This window comes from Sceloporus undulatus, chromosome 2 (genome assembly GCF_019175285.1).
Source record: "Sceloporus undulatus isolate JIND9_A2432 ecotype Alabama chromosome 2, SceUnd_v1.1, whole genome shotgun sequence".
NCBI classification, from domain to species: domain Eukaryota; kingdom Metazoa; phylum Chordata; class Lepidosauria; order Squamata; family Phrynosomatidae; genus Sceloporus; species Sceloporus undulatus.
Genome location: NC_056523.1, coordinates 212,062,601 through 212,079,834, shown reverse-complemented (window position 1 = coordinate 212,079,834; position 17,234 = coordinate 212,062,601). Strand labels below are relative to the sequence as shown.

The 17,234-nt window shown below is 40.4% G+C and overlaps 1 protein-coding gene across 1 annotated transcript; it reads right to left on the bottom strand.

Moving 5' to 3' along the window:
* AMTN (amelotin) lies at window positions 1–16,404 on the bottom strand. Its single transcript, XM_042447383.1, has 10 exons — window positions 16,351–16,404; window positions 14,080–14,124; window positions 13,121–13,174; window positions 10,380–10,463; window positions 8,371–8,454; window positions 7,199–7,258; window positions 6,152–6,217; window positions 4,000–4,035; window positions 2,274–2,300; window positions 1–438 (listed from the first exon to the last, which is right to left on the bottom strand). The coding sequence occupies exons 1-10, from the start codon at window positions 16,402–16,404 to the stop codon at window positions 1–3; spliced, it is 948 nt and encodes a 315-aa protein (XP_042303317.1).
* Between the last annotated feature and the right edge of the window lie 830 nt (window positions 16,405–17,234).

Genomic DNA, 17,234 nt, shown 5'->3' with positions numbered 1-17,234 from the left:
TTATGGTGCTTTTAAGGGCTTACTCTCTGTGGTATTTATTGGCATGTGACTATCTCCTCTCACAGGTGATTGAGACAGATTTTGGTGCTTCTGATTATTACCATTATCAAGTTTGACAAGAGATGTAGGTGGTTCTCGAAGTTCACTTGGCTCCATATTTATGCCAACAGTTGGTTCTACAAACACTTCATTTGTCACCACACCTGGCTGTCTGAAACCAGAGGGGGTTGGATAGGACCCACTTGTAGCCTCATTCAGGCCATCTCCAGTTGTTGGGGATCCCTTTTGGATGCCTGCTGCTGTGTTCTCTGGATTGGTTCCAGCTTGGCTTGCTGGAAACAGTCCTTCTTGACCTTCAGGGAGGGAGGCCTGGCCTGGAGGGAACAATCCGCCTTGTGTTCCAGGGACAAGAAACCCAGCAAAGACTTGTGAAGTTGGCTGAAAAAATAGGGAAGAACAGCAGAACACTTGTAAGGATATACAGTGATCCATGAGAGTCATTTGGGACATTTCAGAAAAGGAGAAGGAGACAATATAGACAGGGGTCATTCCTGCACAGGCCAAGGTACTTCAGGGGCAGAGTTGCCCCATAACTCTCTTAACCTTCCCCCCATTACCTCAGACCCTCCATTCAGATGAACGTCCACTGATCACATGCACATCCCATTGTGCTTCCTGCCACCACCAAAAGTCACTTCACTCTTAGGTCAGAACAAGATGCCCATCCTCAACCACATAGCTGGCACCTTGTTTGAACTTCAGAAAGAGTGACACATGGTGGTAGCATAGTGGACCACATTTTAAATAGCCACCTGGCATTGTCAACAGAGGCTTCTGGCTCCTCCAGGAAGATCCAATGCAAGCAGGGACTTATTTTATACCATTTTAAGAGTGGTGTACCCCAGATGTGGCACTGTTTGCATCAGACTTGGGGTTTGGGACCTATGTCATCCAGATGCCCTGCTGAGAGGACAGGGAAGGCCATTTTATTTGTCCCATGCAGAGAGAGAAAAAGGCTCTTTCTCGGAAGATGCCAGCCACAGATGCAGGTGAAATGTCAGGAATAAACTCTTCTAGAACTTGACTACATGTTCTACAAAATCCTTTGTTCTGTGCAGAAAATATTGTAGTGGACGACTTATTCTGCAGAAAATTTGCACATGATTTTTTCCCCATAGAAAACAGCAATCCCTTCATAGAAAATTAAATTTGTGTACATAAATATATATTCTGCATTGAACATATTGCTTCCTGCACAGAAAATGCTACTTTCTATGCAAAAATATCAAGTGTGAATTTGGCACAAAATAAGTCCTAAACTGTGGAGATTCTTATCAGTCTAGGTTTCTTCTCATCAGAGTTTTCTAAAACTTGAGAAACACATTTTTGACTATTTTTCAAATAGTTTTTAATATTCTTTACATCCTTACTTTGGTGAGACATACTGCCTGTCTATTTAAAGTTTAGCAGTATACACATATTATGAAAATCTGCAGCATGGTTTGTCCTCTCATTTTGATTATGCATTTCCCCCCCTTGAAGTCTCATAGGCAAATTTGCATTTTTCATTTGGGTTCTTCTAGTCATAGCAAGTGAACCACTTCAGAGCTCTTGGGAATCTCATTGTTCGTCTCACCCACTTACCCCTTAGATGTGCCAGTGGGCACTGTCTATACACTTGAAAGCCTACCTTCAGAATCATGAAGGGTAGAAGCTTGCTGTCAGAAAGTCGAGTTTCTCAGGGAGTGCTGGATCATGATACCAATGTCTGATTCTGCCATTTCCCTCTTCCCTTGGATGTAATTCTTCCAGCCCTTTTCATGATTTTCTGGAACATCTCATTGCTCTATTAAATGGGAGAAGCTCCAGAAAATAGCAGGCTGCTCCAAACTGAGAGCCTTATCACATGACAAAAGAAATTTGAGATGGCGTAGAAGAGAAATGGCTTTCCCTTTGCTCTCCATTTGGAGTCAAAACACTTTCATTCTTGTCCCAAGGTAGAGAGTCATAAAAGCATGTCTTTTGTTGCACTGGAAAAATTCATTTGGTAAAAGGCATGCTTTTATGACTGTTTCCTTCAGGAAGAAAACAGAAATGCTGCGACAGAATGTGGCGAGGGAAGAAGAAAACTGCTTCTCTATCCTGCCTACCATTCCATCTCAGCTTTCTTTTGTCATGCAATAAGACTCTGACTGCGCTGGAAATAGCTTGGTGCTGATTCTGATTAACTGTATTATAATATGAAAATGGCAATCAAACAGTAAACTATTTACCATTTCTTCAGAACTGAGGACTGTGCCCTAGAGTCCAATGAAGGAGAGGGGAGTGAGAGAAGAAAGGACATAGAATTAATAAAGCTTTAAAAAAATCCTTAAAAGATCTATTAAGGGGGGATACAGACCAGCGCTTTGTGCCTGCCTGTGGGCAGAGTCACGGTGTAGCATCCGCATGCTCGATGCCGTGACCCTGCCCCTATGGTGCCATTTTGGCATGCGCCATTTACACAGTGTACACCATGATGACATCACTGTGGTGCAGTGCCCAAACAGTGCAGCACGGAAGGGGCTTCATCATGGCACGTTGCCATGCCTATGATGCCCCATCCAGGGAGCAGAAAGAACCCGCTTTTCACAGCTTCTTTTTGCTCCCTGCGGAGGCAGCAACATGTGGTTGCTGCAGTCCCAATCTGGGGCGAAAAGGAGCGGTGTCCTGCTGCCTATCTGTACAGCCCCAAAGTTCTGATGTTGACCATGCAAATATTAGTAGCAATGCCATGGAACTAATAACAATAATGATGATAGCAGTAGTATCCTAACAAATATAAATGTTATTGATAACATTAATAATAAAACAACAGAAACAAAAATAATAGTTACTACTACTATCAATACTGCTTTTTGAACACTCAAAGCATTTCTAATAATTATAATAACTGATGTCAAACTGCACTGTTTATGCAGTGCAGATGCAGCCCTAGATAATCAGCAGAGGTCTATTCCATCTGTTAACTATAACAGGGAAAAAGACCAACTGTCAGATTAAACCATGCAGAAATTTTCCTATGTATTGCATTCCCATAGACATTTATCTTAGAATGGGGCCATGGGGGGTGGGGGGACAATTTTCTTATACCAGATCAGAACATTAATCATTCTAGTTCGGTATTGCTTATATTGACTGACTGAGGCCCTTAAGATTTCCAGTTAAGTCTCCCCTTGTCCTATTTGGAGATGTCAGGAACTGATCCAAGTACTTTCTGCATGCAAAGGAAGGGATCTGCCCCTAATGTATGAGAAGAACATACTTTTCTTCCCTTGGAGTTTCTAAGAGATTGGTGGTCCACTTAACAAGGGAGCTGCAACAGGGTTTTTTCTGCATAAGCAGGAAGTTAGACTAGGCCAGGGGTAGGCAACCTGCGGCCCGCGGGCCGGATGCAGCCTGGCAAGGCCTTGGGACTGGCCCCAGCCTAGTCCTGCCACTGATTGCCGACGGGGCCTTTGGCGTCTCGCGCGAGGGGCATGGTAGGGCAATTGTCTATAGAAGCCTCAGAAACATGCATTTATCTTAACATTTTTTCGCGTGACCTCCATTTTTTATTTAAAAAGTGTCCTCCATTTGAAAATTTTGTCCTACATTAAAAATTATTTAATTATTTATTTTTTGGCTTCGGCCCCCCAGTTTTCTGAGGGACAGCAACCCGGCCCCCGGCTCAAAAGGGTTGCCTACCTCTGGACTAGGCAATCTCTGTGATGCTTTCTAACACTTTATCCTTGCAAAATGGGGTGGGTAACTCCTGGGGGCCCTGGAGCCAGATTTCCCAAACTTTGAAGGGTTTAGAATCTGACCTCTTCTCTTGTTACTGAATTGGTGCTCTCTGACAAACTAGGAACTATTTTCTCACCCAAACACATGACTGTGTGGAGCGGGTGGAGGGAAATCTCCCTTTTAAGCCCCCCAAGCACTTCATTACACAAGCATTCCTTTTGTCTCACTTCTTACCTGAGGTCCCATTTGTGTAAATATAATTGGAAGCATCTGCAGGTAATAATAATTATATTTAGAACATTGCTGTATTTTTTGGTTAATTATAGATAAGACAAGTCTGGGAATTGGCTATGTGTTAAACTGGGGACACAATTGCCTGCTTTCAATAATCAAGGCAGCTAAGGCTTCTCTGGCTCTTTTTTTAAAAGGTGACTTAGTAATCTTGTGAATTATTGAGCTGAATTATTATGCATATTTTACTTAATGGTTTTGGCAATTCTTTGGGTAATATTTAAAAGTTAAGATTTCCATTAACATATTTAACTTAGCATGAAAGTTTTATAGCTGACATGATATTGTAATGCTTGGCTCTACCTCCCAGAAACAGTTGCATGATTCACCCTCTCTAACTTAATTTAAATTCCTCCTCCTATGCAGCCTTTGCAACAACTTGCTAGCACCCATTCTCTATTAAAGAGTTTCTCAGTCTGGTGCCTGTAGATCAGAGGCAGACAAGTGTAAACAACTCAAGAACTGTAACTCCCATATGAGCATGCCCACATCTTATGATCTTGGGGAGAAGGTCGTCTCTCAGTCCCATGCATCTGGTAAGGACACAGAATATAGCCTACTTAGTGGCTGCTCTGAGGTTATGGGATTTCCTCCCAAGGGCTTCTTCACTGGCCCTCCCTCTGATCTGTGTTTACCAGTAAGCAAAGACCTTTTTATTTAAACAGGCATCAGATTTTAATTGCTTGGCATAGAAGGATGCGGGATGGGTGTGCTGTCATTTAATATGTAACATGTTGTACAGGTTGAATCTCTCTTATCCCAAATGCCTGGGACCAGAAGTGTTTTGGATTTCAGAATTTTCCAGATTTTGGAATATTTGCATTTACATAATGAGATATCTTGGAAATGGGGCCCAAGTCTAAACATAAAATGTATTTATGCTTCGCATACACCTTTATATACATTCCCGGAAGATAACTTTATATTCCCTCCATATCCACAGATTTTTTTATCCATGGATCAACTATCCACAGCTTGAAAATATTCAAAAGATATATAAATTCCAAAAAGTAAACTTTAGAATCATACAGCTGGAAAATACCTCAAGGGTCATCCAGTCCAACCTTATTCTGCCATGCAGGAATATATAAGCAAAGAACCCTCAACAGAAGACCATCCAGCCTCTGGTTAAAGCTCTCCAAAGGAGACTCCACCATTCTCTGAAGGAGTGTTTTGATTTTTATTATAGTCATAGACCAGCACAATATGTCTGAAAGAGTGTGTTCCACAGTTGAACAGCTGTTACTGTCAGCAGGATCTTCCTAATGTTTAGGTGAAATCTCTTTTCCTTGATTTTGCTATTTTATATAAGGGACACCATTTTACTATGTAATTGCATTTAATGGGACTTGAGCATCCATGGATTTTTATATGCATGGGAGGTCCTGAAATGAAACCACAGCAGACACCAAGGGTCCACTGTACAATATTTTAAATACTTTGTGCTTGAAGCAAAATATTGTACACTGAACCTTCAGAAAGCAAAAGTGTCAACATCTCAACTGACTATGTGGACAATTTTGGATATTGGGATATTTCGGATTTTGGAATTCTGGATATGGGAGATTCAGCCTGTATCTCTTTTGTTTTAAATTAACATGTTAAAACTAATTGATCATCTATTTCGTTTTAGCTATTTCATTTTAACTTGTAACCTACTTCGGATCCCACATTGGGGAAAAAGCAGTATATGAATCAAATAAATAAATAAATAAAATTAAAATTTTTAAAAAGCCAGGTTTTTGTCCCAAGGAAACTTCATGGGCTGCACAGGTAGCCAAAATGTTTTAGAAATGGAGGAAGGGGACAAAATGTCCAGGAGTAGCAAGAATTGGTTTTGAAAAACGTGTGTGTATGTGCGTGTGTTAAACAATACTAAGATGTGTGTGGATACTGTGGTTTCACTACCTTATGCCCCTTTCCTCTGACACCTCTTTTCTTTGATGCTATTGTCTAGATTTAAGAGAAGCACCAGCCATGGAGTTAGATGAAGGTTCTGAGGTTGAATCTCATCATCCAGTGTCAGATTTATCTTCCCCCCCCCCGCCCCCATATAATGCCTGCAGGACTAGAGGAGTTCAGCCTTAATACTTACTGGTTGTGGTGGCAGCAGTTGTTGCTGTATTTGTGCTGTGGATAATGCTCCTAATAGGACAGCAAGCTATGGGTAAATAGAGAAATATTTGAAAGTATGAGCCACACTTATAGAAAGAAGTAGGGGGAGGGACACCATATCTTTGTATCAGAAAAGCCTATTTAAATTTTATTCAAATTCCTAACTCCTGGCAAGAGCTCTTAATTCCAGAGTCAGACATGGCAGATGACAAGGGTGCAGCTTATGCCCAGCCGGCTCATGATCAGTCATCCTTGAAGCAACTACTGCTTATTAATGTCTAGTCATTTTGAAAATGTGTTTCTTTGTACCATTTGCTAGCCAACATGGATTTTCAGCCAGAAACCCTTGGACCTAACACCAGGCAGATAATGGCAGGTTCCTTAGACAAGAGCATATTTTGGTTGTGCCATGATAGGGCAACAAATTGTCAGATGTTTAACTTTGTCTGATTGCATTTTTAAAGCCAAGGAGAAAAGGATCTTGTGAGATTTTCTGTTATGGATGCCTGCTATAGACAAGGGGACAATGCATAATATCCACAAACTCTCATTCTCAACAAAACAGAATGGGGGGAAAAACTTAACCACTGTGAGGTATTTTGCCCCTAGGGAAGACCAAGACTTCTTTCCCATCATCATCAGTATTCACAAAAAATATTAATTGAGATATTACACCGAAGAGATATAACGTAACTTCATGCTCAGGGAATTATGCCTCAGATGTGCCACAAAGCCTTTTTACAGACTTTCAACACTGCACAACTCTATGCAATCATGCAATCAGTGTACAAGGAAGCACAATGGCTCCACACAGGATGTGTAATTCCACCTTCAACTCAATATGGCCATTATAAATTGGACAAAAATGTCCAGCCACATGAACAAGGGAATTTACGAGTGTATAACACACCAAAAGGATGTCAGCTGTTGTTTTCTGCCCAAAAATGTGCATAAATTAAATATATAAAACATATACAATGGCATGCTTTTTATAAAGAAAGAATAAACATTTTTAAAAAGAACTTACAGCATTGATGTCCATTGGAACCATTTGGGTTAATGGTAGTACATTGAAGCCAGGAGCATTCTGTAACACAAAGAATGGTCAAGCATTAACTTGTTACTGCAAATGTGCCCTCCACATGTTGTCAGACTGCAACCCCCAGCAAAACTCCTGCTGTGGTCAGTGGTGAGGAATGCTAGAAGATGCAGTCCAACAGCTTGAAGAGGCCTGCATGATTTCTATCCCTGAATTAGTGCAATTTTATGTGTCCATGTCTCCTTGGGTATAAGACTCATTGAATTCAAATATCAAACTATTTGCTGGATTCAGTGTCAAAGAAACATTTACTTTTAGTTCCATATTTATTCAAGCAAGGCAGCTCTAGGGAACCTGTGGTCCTCATCATGCTGCACTACCATTCCTATTATCCCTGCTCATGAGTCATGTTTGATGCTGTCAATGGGTATTTGATGCACAATTATTTCAATAGCCACAAGATGTAGTGTGTTCTAAGTATTAGCTCATACCTCTTCAGGCACCAACTTTACAAGAAATTAAAAATCTCCATCTGATTCCATTTGCACAGCAGGAACAGGTATTTTTAATATTTATTTTGGCCCTTAGTGATCATATAATTTTGACCTATTTTTGAAATATGTTACTGAATGTCTTCACGATGCATGTTTTACAACAGCTAACAATACAGTGTATATTTTAGTTTTATTTAAACAAAGTTTTACTGACTCACAAGATTAACTCCTGATTTGCTAGAGGTGGTGCTTTTCAGCTGGACTATTTCCTGAAATAAAATGACACTAAGGGGCAAAGCAGATGGGCACAAAGGAGCGGCCTCTGGCTACTCTGCATGTGATTGCTCCATGATCAGTTGGGGATTGTGGCAACCAAACGGCCCACTCTCAAAGCAGGCTGCTGCCATGGCCGCAAACAGGCCACCAGCAAGGAGCAGATTTTCCTTAGGTGGCCTCAGAGCAGCTTCCAGCTGCTCCGGAGGTGAGCCATCTGCACACAAATGCCCTCGAAGTGGCCAGAAGCTGTTCTTTTTGGCCTGCCGTGTTTGGGGCTTTAATCTCTTAGCACAAATCTGCAGAAACATAGTATAGTTCTCTTCTTCTTTTAGGATGGTACAAGTGAATCTCCAAATTAAGCCTTTACTTTCTTTTAGGAAGTTTTCTTACCTGTGCTTTGGGACTTCCCAACTCCAGTCGGTTTTGTGGAGCGAACACAGGGAAATTTGCAAATGGCCATTCAAATGGGAGAATCTGCCAAAATTGAGAAAGAGTCACACTGATGAACAGAATGGGTGGAAACATGAGCCCAGTATATTATTTCAAAGTAAGTTGCTGGGAAGGAGACGGGAGCCATTTTTCTGAAGGCCATATTGGCTTCTATTTGATTTAGGTCAATTTTTGGCTAATTTGTGGACTGTTGGGGTCATTCAGGGTATTAGGAGGGTTTTAGTGGTGAAACTGCTATATTATGTAGTAGATTTTAGTTGTTTGGATCTAAAAAAAAACCTCCCTGTTAACAAATCGAAATTGGGATTTTAAAATGAGAGTGTCTTGGGGGCACAAAGTGAGATCCCAAGGGTCACAATGACAAACATCATCAGAAAAAATCTTACCAGGAAAATGCTAGGATAGGGTTGTCATAAGTCAGCATCAACTTGAATGCACATAACAATAGCTGTATATATCTACTCAGAAATGATCAGTCTATAGACTGTGAAATATTCAAAATACATTTTTCATCCATATTTGTATTTGAAATCTAAAAGATGATCAGACAAAAATATCTCTGATGATAATCTTGAGATGTAAGTCCAGCTGAAATCAACAAAAATTGCTTCCTATAGGACTCTTTAGAACTGTTCAAAAAAAAAAAAATCACAAGTCCTAGCACTGTGGAACTGACAGGGATTCCCCACTCCTTAAATTCTAGTTCTGATTCTGAATGGGAATAACTCTCTTGGCTGCATAAGTGTCTGGTTATGTCCCTATAGCCAGACCAAAATGAAGACATCGGTGCTGAGATTTGCAGGAGTCCTCTGAAGGTCTCAGTGCTGCATTCGTCATTTTGCATCTGGCTATGGGGATGTAGCCAAATGCTTCTGAGATCGTGTCTGTTCCCCATGAAGCATAAAGTGGTCACAGGGGGCTTCAGGAGGTGTTCAGTAAGTGGTGTGCTGGTGGCATATAACTCAGCCTAATATATATGACACAGCCTACACTGAACCTTACAGAATTGCAGCAAAGGTTAGTCAGCTATAAATCTCTCTGCAGCAAAGGAGAAGTCCTCATTGCAAAGAACTACATCCATGTGAACTCCTTATCTCATGAGTTGTATAGTTTGTCTTTCTACTTTCACAACTCTGTTCTTTATGGCTGCTTATCTTCCCATGAGTGCCTTCAGAACGTTTGAGACTTTGTTATTATGCATCTACTTTTTCTGGATCTCCTGATCAGTTCTACAGAACTTGATTTCTAAGCATAGGCCACAAGCTTATTTGGGATAAAGCATACAGCTTCTCAGGTAGTTGTTTCAAAGTCTGGATAAAGCTCAGAGTGGAGTCACCTTCCCCACTGACATGGGAGCCAGCAGCTCACCAGTGATGTTTCCATAGTCTCAGAACAAGCATTGTTATTGTATTTAGACTTTTCACATGGAGTACAGAGGGTTGTAAGTGGAACATTTACTTTGACTAAAGAAATCTTAATTTAATATTCCTTTAATCAATCTCAATCTCCCACTTTACAGGTAATTAAGCAGGATAGATAACAATGGCAGGAAGGAAAGAATTCTTTTTGCAGAACTGCACCCAGTTCACATATCTTGAAACAGACACCAGATGTAGTCAGGCATAAGGGTAAAACACGCTTCATTTGCAAGGCATTCTGGCGCTACCACCCCTGTAGAATTTGAGTTATTTTAATAGAGGTGCCAGCTGCAACTTTTCTCATTTTTTCCCTCATACCATAAGGCTCTGGGATGTTGCGTTCCCAGGTTCCAGCTCACATACAGTGTGCTGTTTAATGGACCTAGACAAACACGTTCTGCCAGGATATTCTTCCACAAACCAGAAAGCTGGAAACTGAAGGCAGGCAGCTGGCACTATAACAGTGGTACCAACTCTCATGGCAATATGCTACAAAGCAATGACACATAAGATGAATTCTTCCTAACTTACCTCATTGGGGATTTGGTTTGCTAATAGCTGCTGATCTGGAACCAGCTTTGCTGGAGGCAGTCCAACCCCAGGATGTGGCCTTTGCTGCCATCAAGAAAAGAGCATGAATTAATAATATGAAATTTTAATTTATTAAAAATCTTAGTCTAATCTCTTCTTAGTATTCTCATTCCAAAGAAAACTGCTTCTGATGGATTAAAAAAGGATGCTACTCCAACAGAGTCCCAATATTTTCTAATGTTAATCATGACAAGAAATCCATATTGTCTGCATTGTGCTTGTAGTGACAAATCCCCCCAGTACCAATTGTGTGAAATAGCCAAATAAAATGGAATGTTGTTTGTGAGCATTTCAGTTACAGTACTTGTAATGTCATCCTAGGCATGTTTACTGGAAGGTGGAAGTAATACTTTTAATGTTCAGTGAAGTTTACTGTCTACCAAGTGTTGTTAGCACTTCACTTTACAGGAAGAATGTTTATAGTCCACTTTCTTTGAAGGAAGGTGAAGTTATCGATCTGGCAACATGCACTGAACACCAATTTCTCCTAGAGTAGGGATAATTTTGTGGATCAGTCTGAGGATTAGGAAGAAATTCTGGAAAGTATTAGAGATGTTATCAATATTCACCTGAAGCAAAGATTAGGGCCCAAGAGCTTCTTGCTTAGATTGTTATTATGAATGGGTGAACACGCTCTAGTTGGCCTCAAATACCTTTTGGATTTTGCAAGCATGCTTTCCAAGTACTGTACTCAAAATCATAGAATCATAGATTTGGTAGAGACCACAAGGGCCATCCAGTCCAACCCCCTGCCATGCAGGAAAACACGGTCAAAGCACTCCCAATAGAGCATTCCCTCTATTTTAAAACCAATATGAATTAAAATCTGAGGAAATTCAAAAGTACTTCCAAGGAACGCTCACAAACCCTAAATGGTACTCCCTACTTCCGCTTCCCTCTTGCTTGGTTTCTTGCCTTCTTTCACAAGCAGAGTATTGTTCAGCCTCTGCTTAGAGCTGGCATTCCCTGAGTTAGTATTGCCAGATAAAAGAAGTAGAGGTGGAGTATGCGTCTCAATTTGCTGAGAGGAACCACCATAGTTAAAAGGGAAGAATTCACAGATCAAGCTCCTCTTCCTCAGATTCTTATTCCATCTCTCATTGTCTTTTGTGTTGGGTGTTTCTTCTGAGGTCATCAAATTACCTGTGATATCTGTCTACAATGAAGACAGTCTTCAGAAAAGTTACTTCTTTGACCTCCCACTCCCTGAATCACCCAACCAGCAGGGCCACTACTCACATTGGTTTAGGATTTTAACAGTTATAGTGCAAGCTCTGAGTGTAGGTCAGTGCTACTCAAAGCCATGGTCCAGGGACTGGCATCAGTCTGTGAGCCATTTGATGCCAATCCCAGGGAAGAAAGAAACAATTTTAGCCAATGGGAATAAATATGGTATCAGTCCCTGGCACATTGGGGAAAAATAATGGCTACTCCCCTTTGTCAGATAGCTTGGGAAATACTGTTATGCGTGATATTCAATGTTAAGTTTAATTATGATAAAGTCAGTACATAGTAAGACAGAACTGAACTGATCTTATTCTGAAGCAGTTGCTTTTTCTACCGTATATGCTCAACTATAAGTTGACCTCATGTATAAGTCAAGGGCCGGTTTGGTGGCCAAAATTATGGATTTTGCCATGACCTCATAGAATCATAGAATCATAGAATCATAGAGTTGGAAGAGACCGCAAGGGCCATCCAGTCCAACCCCCTGCCATGCAGGAAATCCAGATCAAAGCATCGTCGACAGATGGCCATCCAGCCTCTGTTTGAAGACCTCCAAGGAGGGAGACTCCACTACACTCCGAGGAAGTGTGTTTCACTGTGGAACAGCCCTTACTGTCAGGAAATTCCTCCTAATGTTGAGGTGGAATCTCTTTTCCTGTAGCTTGCATCCATTGCTCCGGGTCCTAGTCTCTGGAGCAGCAGAAAACAAGTTTGCTCCCTCCTCAATATGACATCCCTTCAAGTATTTAAATAGGGCTATCATATCACCTCTTAACCTTCTCTTCTCCAGGCTAAACATCCCCAGCTCCCTGAGTCGTTCCTCATAGGGCAAGGTTTCCAGACCTTTCACCATTTTAGTTGCCCTCCTTTGGACACGCTCCAGTTTCTCAATGTCCTTTTTGAATTGTGGCGCCCAGAACTGGACACAATATTCCAGGTGGGGCCTGACCAGAGCAGAATATAGTGGCACTATTACTTCCCTTGATCTAGATACGATACTTCTATTGATGCAGCCTAAAATCGCATTGGCCTTGTTAGCTGCCGCATCACACTGCGGATATGTTGAGGGTAAAACTTGGTAGCTCCTTCATGTGTGTATATGTGTGTGTACAGCAAGAGAGACTCTAACTTAGGCTGTTTGTTTCAACTTTGCTTTCAGCCTTCACCCACTGCATGGGGAAATATGAAAGAGCTGCTATTACATTACCATGCTGATCTGTAAATAAGTTGGCCTGGGATTTTGGGGTCAATTTTTGGGCATAAATTTTTAGACTTATAGACGAGTATATAAGGTATCTATCTATCTATCTATCTATCTATCTATCTATCTATCTATCTATCTATCTATCCATCCATCCATCTGTTGGAAATATTACATTTGAAATACAGCACAGTTAAAACGCAAGTTTTCTTTATCACCTACATTCCATTGATTTGTTTATTTTTAAGCTTACCTGTGTTTGCTGTGGAATGTTTCCCTGGGCCTTGTATCTTTGTAGCCGTAATATCTGGTAATTGAATCAAAGCAGTTACACACAATGAGTAACATAATTTTAATGCTTTAGCCTAACCGGAGGGATATCAACAATTCATAAAGCATAATATCTCATTATTTGCAGTTTTCCTTGTATTGAAGTTGTCTTATCATGCCCACACAATAAAACTTGGAGGAAGGCTCATTTAGATTGAGAAGTATCTAAAATGTCTACAGATTAAAATTAAAAGAAAAAATCAATGTTTTGATTAAGGCTTTTAGGAAAGACTGGTAAATATAAAATCATAATGTAAGTGGAATCAAAATATAAATGAAACAATAACAATCAGAGTTTGGAAAAGTTATTATTTGGATTACAACTCCCGGAATCATCTGGCCAACATGGTGAACTTTTCCCAGCTCTCAAAACATTCTTGTATTTGCCCACACTTTGATCATTACTTCTGATCTTGCAGAATCTTCATCACCAATAATAATACCACAAAGTAGTTTGGTGAGGTATTCAATCTGGTCTGTCAGAGAGCTCTGGTGCCTCACCAAACTACAAATCCCAGAATTCCACAGGATAGAGTAATGGCAGTTAAAATGATGTCAAGCTGCTTTAATTCTGCAGTATAATTATACTTTAGGCTTGCTTTAGCCTTCCTACTTCAGAATTGCGCTTCTCTAAACTTCTCAGTGCCATCTTCCACTCAAAACATTGGGAGACAACACCAGAGTCTGGAAAAGTGTCTTTTTTTGAACTGCATTCCAGAATCCCCCAACCAACATGGCCACTAGTAGTCCTAATATGCAAAAGTAAGTTTTCCAAGTTCTTGACAGGCATTTATCTGGCTAATTAAACAACTCGTAAAACAATGTCAAGGTATACATGTATGGTATATTTTTCAACAACAACAACAAAAGAAAATAGCTTACTTCTCTGCTGTTGCTGGTAGCAAGCCGTCTACCAAACTGGTTAACCTGAGGGAGGAAAAAAAATCATATCCACCACAATTTCATTTTGTTGGCTTTCAATAGAAGCACTTGCCTTTTTTTATTCTGCAAATAATATTTCTGTGCATACATAATTTCTCCAGTGCAGAAATTATTATGTTTCCTGTGCAAAAAGCACTGTCCAGATTTTGTGCTGAACAAGTCCCAAGCTGAAAATTGACCTTCTTGCAATGGGAGGATTATTACTGAAACTACTTATTGCTTCTTCAAGAGTGAAATCAGTAGAAAAAAATACATTCCTATCCTGATCCATAACATCTGTTTCCCACACATCGTGCTTAGAGAGGATTTATCCTGGGGGAAACCCAGAATGCTCCAACAACAAATCATTCACGGGATTTCCCCACAAATGATTTGTTGCTGGAGTATTCCTGGTTCTTCCTGGGATAAGTCCTCTCTAATCGCAACCATGTGGGAAAATCTTTACTGCGATCATGTGTCTGTCCCGTGAAAATGCTTTGTTAAACACCCGATTTCCTCTGTATGATAAAATACTATGTGAAGTGAAGACAAAGATGTCACCCAGCCCCATACTTGTTTAGACATTAGCTGAACTGGCAAGTTGAAATTATTTCAGTGGCAATGGGATAATGTCCCCTCTCCCACATCTGAGTTGGCAGTCTAGTTTTGGCACCCAGGATTGGTCGTGCGAAGTACATAGCTCTCTTTTCTTGCTCAGAGCAGCATCCAGGGAATGTAGAAGAAACACTCTGAGAGAGGGAAAAACAGAGAGAGTGTGCTTCAGGTTGTTCTTACCCTCACACACAGGCAAACTAAGTGGTGTTTAGTTTCTGTTGAGGTTGAGATATGCCCTCACTTTCATTTTATGGTTCTTTAGGTGCCTCTGGCACCTAAATTTCTGGTATTGGAAATTTGGGAACCAGGGCAGACATGTCACAACCAATATAACTGATGCTTTCTGAATTCAATACAAAGAATAACAACACACTACCCTCATTCCTTCCTTCTTTTTCTTTACCTCTCCCTCCCCCATGTTCTAATATGTCCATGAGCTTGCACATTCGTCACAAGATGTACAACAGAAAAGAGGAAAGCACTGGAGGTTTAGTACACAAGGTCTGAAAACTATTCATTTAGTCTAACTATTCAGCCAGGCTATTGAAGTAAGCCGAGGACAAAGGTAGAAAGTGGGAGAAGGAGAGAGAGACTGGGACATTTTAAAGCAGCAGAAAAAGTGGGACAATAGAGGATTAACTGGGATGGTCCCTGCCAAATTCGGAAAGTTGTGGGATATGAACAAAGCACAGCTTCACTCAAGGTCTTATTCCTCTCCCTGAAAATCTTATAGACTGCTTGATTTAAGGAGATTATTGCACTGCCGTTTTCCATCCTTCCATCCCAACCTAGGTGCGGGCTGAACTCTTTTAAGGATGAAGTTTATCACACATCTCCATGAGTTTATGTCTTGTGTATGTGTGTGTGCGCGCCTTCAAGGTACCTGTTTATTTACTGTGATCCCATGAATTGCATAAAGTTTTCTTAGGCAAGGAGTACTCAGAGGTGGTTTTGCCAATAGAAAGTAATTTAAAAAACTAGATGCTGTGCCATTGACACAGTTAGCAACTGCATGGATTTACAAATAAATTGCAGGCATAAGAGACTGAAATCTATGGGACCTTTGGCATAGGATGCAGGGAAGCTCTATCCTTGTGCCTCTTGCTGTGATCCAAATCATGCAACGTATTTTTGAAAAGGCCATTTGGATAGTTTTGCCACGATTGTTCAGGACACTTTTAAGCCTTCAAAGTGTCTGGAAATTTGGCACATGCACATTCCACCATGTCCTGGTTACTAGAACATCATAAAGTCAAAATATTAAGTCTAATTCTTTCTAGGAAGGGTGGATAATATAACTAAGCCATCCAAAAAATGAAATTTGCTGCACACTGATTATTAGGAAAGTCTGGAGATAGCATATTTTTTCACATCAAACTGTCAACACTTTTCTGTGAGGAGGTTTACTTATTCATAGAGACATGCACAGAGCAAGGTGAGCTGCCTCAGGAGTCTGAGAGTTACACTGCCTGTGCTGGGTATGGGTTTGAAGAATGAGGCCCTTCAGCATCAGCTAAACACCTAGAGCCATGCCATATGATATACTCAATATACTTTTCTTTGTTAGGAGCATGCATTATGAAAAAAAGCCATCTGAGTAGATTAAAAGTGACTTACAGGTAAGCAAAATGTCAGTCCCAGGAGAGAAAGAAGTAGAATTACAATCTTCATGTTCCAAATTGGCATCTGCATGAAGGAATCAGAAATCCATTTTTTCCCTCGCTGCTTTTTAGGAATCATGAGTCACAATACAAATGTCTACTTTGGCATTAGCAGCTCCTCTTACCTTGCTGTTGTCTTATAGTCAGAAGAAATTATAAGTTTGGTGCCTACTGTTTTTCTGAAGCTCTTCTCTCAGCCTTTTGATGCAACTGTCTCCTTGCATGAATTTAAACCCTTCACTGAGAGGGCAGTCATCAGAGCAGAACCCACATATAATCATTGGTGTTTCACGCAGTGCCCAACATCTTATTAGCAGCAAGTAGTATTATGTCACAGAATAGCTGTGGCGGTTGGGGTAAATTTTTTCTAACCAGAAAATGGTTAGAACTTGGCATGAGCTGTAGAAAATAAGATCTACTTTTTCCAAGACCAAATCATAAAAAATGTAATTAATGCAATTAACCTTTTTATAAAAAGCACATTGAAGGTATCAGTCTCTGATCTGGATCACAACCATAGCAGGAGGTAATGGTTTAAAGGAGGGATGGCAAAAAGTAGCCCCCTATTTGCTGGACTGCAGCTGCCAACATTCCTCAGTGCTGCCTGTGATAGCTAGGTCTTCTGGCACTTGCAATCCACCGGCATCTTTCTTTCCAATGGCAGGTGAACATGTTTTTATCCAGGCAGACCTTTGATTTTTTTTTTTCCATTATGAAGCAGTAGTGTATCTGTTTGTAGTGGCATTTTTAAAATGCTTTTAGCTGTTTTTAAGCATTTTTAACCAAGTTTTTAAAATAACAACTATTGTTGTTTAAGTCTTATTAAACCTTTGGAAACAA

What these genes read in the sequence shown, in the direction of transcription:
- AMTN (XM_042447383.1), bottom strand. Translation starts at nt 16,404, where the DNA reads ATGAAGATTGTAATTCTACTTCTTTCTCTCCTGGGACTGACATTTTGC. An exon ending in TTACACAAATGGGACCTCAG is followed by an intron (nt 2,301 to 3,999) that starts GTAAGAAGTGAG and finishes ATTGGACTCTAG; the next exon opens with GGCACAGTCCTCAGTTCTGA. An exon ending in TCCTCAGTTCTGAAGAAATG is followed by an intron (nt 439 to 2,273) that starts GTAAATAGTTTA and finishes CTATTTTTTCAG; the next exon opens with CCAACTTCACAAGTCTTTGC.